A 6,198-nucleotide genomic window follows, 5' to 3' on the forward strand; every position below is an offset into this window, starting at 1 on the left:
AGTCTGATTTCTTTAATTCTTGATCTAAACACATTCAAATTTAACTCATTCAAATATAATTTCATTTAATTTCATTCAAAAACACATAAATGGCTGATTTACCAATTTGCCCTAAATATTTAACATTTTTACAATTCAGTCCAAATTGCACAAAACACAAAATATTTCAAATTAATCACAATGTAGTTTGGCCGAATATTCCCTAGCCCCATATAGATCCTTTCATGTCATTTATTTCACATTTTAGTCCCTCAATTTAATATTTCTTACAATTTGACTTAAAATAATCAAATTCATCAAAATTCAAAACAAACATTATAATCTATCACATATATTTTATTTTCTACTATCAACCAACAAAAATCACAAACTATCATCAATGGTATTTCACAAAATCATCATAAATTCCAAAAATTAAAGCATGGGTTTTGAAGAACACGAAGCAACGATCTCAAAAACATAAATATCATCAAAAACCAAACAAAGAACATACCCGAAAGTTGCCGAACCCTCAAACTAAGAAAATAGCTTATTTTCTTTCATGCATTCGGCCATCAAGACAAACATAATGACCATTTTATGTTTTTATTTTATTTTATTTCATATTAATTAACTTTTTCCCATTTTACCCTTAATGAAACCATTAAAATTTATTTATTTAACATGCCCACTACCGTCCATCATTTCAATAATGGTTAAATTGCAACATAAAGCCTCCTTAATAAAAGAACAACCACTATTCAGCCCTTTTAAAACTAACCACTAAATTTTTATTTTATGCGATTAAATCCTTTCATTTAATCGGACACTTAAACGATAAAATTAAAACATGAAAATTTCACACAAGCAAATTCACGCATAATAGACACAGAAAATAATATTAAAATATTTTTCTAATTCGAATTTGTGGTCCCGAAACCACTGTTCGACTAAGGTTTAGACCGGGCTGTTACACCCAGAGAGTGATTAAATCCCATAATCCAATTCCCTTGATGATTTATTATCACTCCCCCTGTAAAAGCATATCCTGTACTCAAATTAACAGCTCCATCCGTGTGCAAATGAATCCAATTTACCGAAAGAGAATTCGTGAATCTTGTATTCAAAGCTTCGTACTTCAAAATTGTTTCGCCCACGTGGTAGAGACTTTGATAATCTCATCTGCTTCCCACATTAAACCTTGGAATAGAAAAAGATTTATGTTCTTCCATATTCTCCATGCTATAAGACCAATTAAGCTTGCCCGACTAACTTCTAAGGAATCCAACAATTTATGAGACTGTAAATTTGAAATTAACCAATCCGAAATGTTGGAAGTGAAGAACCTGCTATCAAATCTTGAAGGAATTACCTGTCTCCAAACAGTCTCTAAGAACATTCAGAGTGCTTTCTTCAACATGACCACAAACCAGGCAAGATGCTTCCTAACCAATGCCTCGCCTTACAGGCTCCATGTTAGGGAGAAGGCGTTGCTTGAAAGTGAGCCATAGAAAAAGTCGAGCTCTTTAAGGACCTTTGAAATTCCATGGAGATTTCCACATCGGATCCTTGGGATTCCAATGATCTTCCTTCAATGACCAATAGGCACTTTTCACCGAGAAATTCCCTTTAAAATTAGGCGCCCATGAAATCCTATTCAATCCATCAACAGGATGTGGAGGAGGAATACTCACAATACGTCTAGTAATTATTTCAAGGACCCATATACGAAAGAAATCAATATTCCAGTTCGCTTCCAAAGTTACCATATCTTCAAGTCAGCAATTCGTTTCCAAATTCCAATGCGAATGTATTCGATCTATTAAAGGTCCAAGCAGTGGTATCCAATGATCTAGCCAGCAACGAATAGATTTCCCATCCCCCACCGACCATATTAGATTGTCTCTAAACAAAGGCCATATCTTCGACAACGCTTTCCAAAGAAATGAACTATTGTTTCTCATAAAGCTTTCAGGCAAATTATCCTTCAACCCATACTTTGCTATTAAGCCAATAGATTGTTAGTAAGTTAAATCCATAGTAAAGTAGTTATGATTAATATTAATTGTAATTGAAGTACTAACTAAGTTCATAAATGATATTAAGGATTAGTCAATGGCTAATTTTGTGGCTAATTTTGTGGGGCTGAATTGTCTACTTTATTGAATTGAAACAAACGTCTAAAAATGAGATAGACTTGGAATTATGACTTACTTGGTTGTTGTTACAATAGACGAGACATACCTTTGTTCCTTAACTTTGTACTTGTTTCTTTTTTGGAGAAAAAAAAAATATGGGAAGCCTTTGCCTGGTTTTGGTGGTGTTGCAACTTTCATGGAGTATGTCTTCTTCTGTTCCTCCTTCATCCTCTCATTTATGTCTCCCACACCAGAGAGATGCTTTGCTCCATTTTAAAACCACCATTTCTGTTGATTGTGATTTTTATCATGATGGTGGTTATCGAGACGATCCTTATCCCAGGATAGACATAGAGTCATGGAACAAAAGCATTGATTGTTGTTCATGGGAGGGAGTGAAATGCAACAACGTGACTGGTGATGTAATCGGCATGGATCTTAGTCACAGTTGCCTTGTTGGTTCTCTCTTTGCAAGCAACAGCCTCTTTCAACTTCACAACCTCCAATGGCTTGACTTGAGCTCCAACAACCTCAGAGGCTCTCTTCTTGAGAACACTAGCAGCTTGTTTCACTTTCATGGACTCCAACGACTCAACCTTGCTGATAATGGTTTCGATGGCATCATCTCATCAAAGTTATTTAGCCAGTTGGTGAGTTTAACCCATCTTAATCTCTCTTATAATGGGTTCTTTGATGATACTGAATCATATTTGAGATTTGATGGCCAAGGTTTCGACATGCTTGCAAGAAACTTGACCAAATTAAGAAACCTTGTGCTTGACACTGTAGATATGTCTGATGTTGCTCTTACTTCTTTCCTGAACTTGTCTTCATCACTAGAACATTTGAGTCTCAGTTGGTGTCAATTGCATGGGGAATTTGCAACTCAAGCTTTTCAGCTTCCAAACCTCAAAGTTTTAGATTTAAGTGGGAATGAGAATCTCGCAGGTTATCTCCCTAACACAAACTGGAGTAGTGGCCTTGAGTTGTTGGACCTTTCCGAATGTGGTTTTAGGGGGTCAATTCCAGCATCATTTGGAAATCTCACTCAAATCATTTCCGTTGGTTTAGAAGGAAATTCGCTTGAAGGACAGATTCCAGATGTTTTTGGAAACCTTAGAAAATTAACTTCTTTGAGCTTTTCTTCATGCAATTTGAGTGGTCCACTTCCAATAACTATCTTCAACCTCACAAAAATTACCCAATTGGATTTGTCATATAATCACTTGGAAGGTCCCTTTCCAAATCATGTTGGTGAGCTTCAATTTCTAGAGGAACTTTGGTTATCATATAACTCTATAAGTGGTGGAGTACCATCTTGGCAGTTTACTCTGCCATCTCTTCTACAGTTGGACCTCAGTTATAACAAACTAGTGGGTCCGATCGATCGAATTCAGAAGCCTAGTCCCATCCAAGAGGTTTATTTGAGTTATAATAACATTGGTGGTTCAATACCGTGTTCCATTTTTGATCTTGTGAACCTTACTTCACTTGATTTGTCATCGAACAACTTGAGTGGTCCAATACCAGATTCCATTTTTGATCTTGTGAACCTTACTTCACTTGATTTGTCATCAAACAACTTGAGTGGTGTCATCAAGTCAGATATGCTTTCGAAACTCACGAGTCTTGAATTTCTTGATGTTTCAAGTAATAGTTTATTATCATTAAGCACAAGCGGCAATGATGTGAACTCTTCTTTCCCCCAGCTTACAACTGTGATATTCTCTGGTTGTAGCGTAAGGCAGTTCCCGAATTTCTTTCGAACATCGAAGTTGACATTTTTAAACCTTTCTAATAACCTGATTTCTGGTGGAATTTCCAAATGGGAAGCTGAAGGGTGGGAAGGATTGATATCGTTGGACCTTTCTCATAACTTTTTGACTGCTTTGGAGCAATTTCCGGGGAACAATTTGGGATATCTCAACCTTCGGTCCAACTTGCTTCAAGGACCAATTCTCTCAACTTGCTTGGATCCTCAAATTCCAAGTTCAAAGGAGTTGTCAGTGATTATCATTTCAAAGAATAAATTGACAGGAAACATCCCTTCTTCTATTTGCAATTTAAGTTCACTTGATGTTTTGGACTTGTCCGAAAACAGCTTGAGTGGAACTATTTCTGATTGTTTTGGAAATTTACGGTCTCTCGAGTTCTTGAATTTGCAGATGAACAACTTCTATGGCAAGATCCCTGATTCTTTTGTGAATAATAGTGAGTTGAGCCATCTTTTACTCAATGACAATCAGTTGGAAGGATTAGTACCACCATCTTTGGCTAATTCTATTTCATTGGAAGTTTTAAATTTAGGGAAAAACAAGTTAACAGATAGGTTTCCCTATTGGTTAGCATCACTTCCAAAATTGCAAATTCTAATCCTGAGATTTAATAGATTTCATGGATCATTGCCTCATTCCTTAGCTTCATCTAGTTTCTCTGCGTTGCGAATAATTGATCTCTCTGTAAATGAGTTCACAAGTACATTGCCCATAAAACTCTTTCAAAATTTGAGAGCAATGAAAGGTAAACAAGAGTGGTTCTACTCCACAACTTTCAGAAATATGATGATATATGGCAGTGGTATTTATGAAATTCCTGTGAATGTAACAACGAAAAGATTGGAGCTCGAATTGACGGAGGCCGTGGCCATTTTTGTATCTATGGACTTGTCAAAAAACCAATTCTGTGGAAAAATTCCTGAGGAAGTCGGGCAACTTGTTTACCTACAAATGCTCAACTTCTCTCAAAACAACTTCATCGGTCCTATCCCAGCATCGTTTGGAAATTTGGTAGCACTTGAATCGTTAGATCTTTCATCAAATAAGCTTGGCGGTAGGATTCCATCTGAAATGACAAATTTGACATTTCTTGAAGTGTTGAATCTTTCGGAAAATAATCTTGTTGGACCAATTCCTCATGGGAATCAATTCAATACCTTTTCTAATGATTCCTACAGCGGTAACTTGGGATTGTGTGGATTACCATTATCCAAGCAATGTGTCAACCATGGGGGGGACGAACTGCCTTCACCATTGGTGGTGGAACATAAAGGTTCTGAAATACCCTTCTTTTGGCAAGTTGTAATGATGGGGTATGTAAGTGGAGTGGTGCTAGGACTGAGCATGGGTTACATTATATTTACAACCGGAAGACCATGGTGGTTTGTTAGAAAGGTGGAGAGAGACTGGCAATACAACTTCAAGAGGTGGGTACAAAGAAACAGAGTAAGAAGCAACTAGCTTGTATCCAACATCTTGCTTAGGTGAGTTTCTTTTCTAATAAGTATTTCATGAGCTTCGTCTTTCTTAATCTAATATTTAATTTAAAACATGTTTTTTTTTTCTGTTATTGTAATTTGTGATAGTGGCATTGGAACTCGGAGCTAAATTGGATGGGAAGATTCCTTGAGAGTGATTAGAATAAATAAGTGGGAGTGTTATTAATTTAGCAAATGATATGAATGTCTTTGTGTTCATCATAATTCCTAAATTTATATTTGTGGGTATTATGTAATTATGTTTAAGTACTGCATAAACTTAAACTATTAAGCTAACTACCAAACTCTTGTTGTATGAATTCCAATACCAAAATTTTAATATTTATTAAATAGAAATTTTAACTTAATTTATTAATTTTAATATTTATAAGTTAAATTATTGTTAACTATTAAAATAAAATATTTGAAAGAATTTTTCTTATTAAATTATACTGTGGTAATATTAAATTTAAAAAATCAAATTTGATGGCAAAATTAAGTAAAATTCAAAATTAAAACAGTAAAATTTAATCACTTAAGAGTTTAATGGTAAATTTACTTGACAAATATCAAATACAACTAAGATTAATAGTAAAATTAAACCGTAGGACTTCTATTCATCTTTCATAATTTTAAATATCCATAAAATCTCTACACTCATGTATAACGTTTCTAGTTTTACTCATAATCATCACTAATTTCAAAACATCTAAACCCACATTCGAAGCCTTAAATTCCTCGTAATCAAATCCCAACTTTCATAGACTTTGACTCATCTAGTCTTCAAAGCCTACCATCCTGGAAATAATTATCACTAATTTCATCCAT

General features: G+C 34.9%; 1 protein-coding gene across 1 annotated transcript; it reads left to right on the plus strand.

Moving 5' to 3' along the window:
* Positions 1–2,272: 2,272 nt before the first annotated feature.
* Positions 2,273–5,690, plus strand: LOC105771514 (receptor-like protein 33). The gene is made up of 2 exons (XM_012592967.2): positions 2,273–5,376; positions 5,479–5,690. The coding sequence occupies exon 1, from the start codon at positions 2,273–2,275 to the stop codon at positions 5,351–5,353; it is 3,081 nt and encodes a 1,026-aa protein (XP_012448421.2). The 3' UTR covers positions 5,354–5,376; positions 5,479–5,690.
* Positions 5,691–6,198: the final 508 nt, after the last annotated feature.

Source organism: Gossypium raimondii, chromosome 6 (assembly GCF_025698545.1).
Source record: "Gossypium raimondii isolate GPD5lz chromosome 6, ASM2569854v1, whole genome shotgun sequence".
Classification (NCBI taxonomy): domain Eukaryota; kingdom Viridiplantae; phylum Streptophyta; class Magnoliopsida; order Malvales; family Malvaceae; genus Gossypium; species Gossypium raimondii.

Coding starts and splice junctions, on each gene's coding strand:
- LOC105771514 (XM_012592967.2), top strand. CDS start 2,273: ATGGGAAGCCTTTGCCTGGTTTTGGTGGTGTTGCAACTTTCATGGAGT.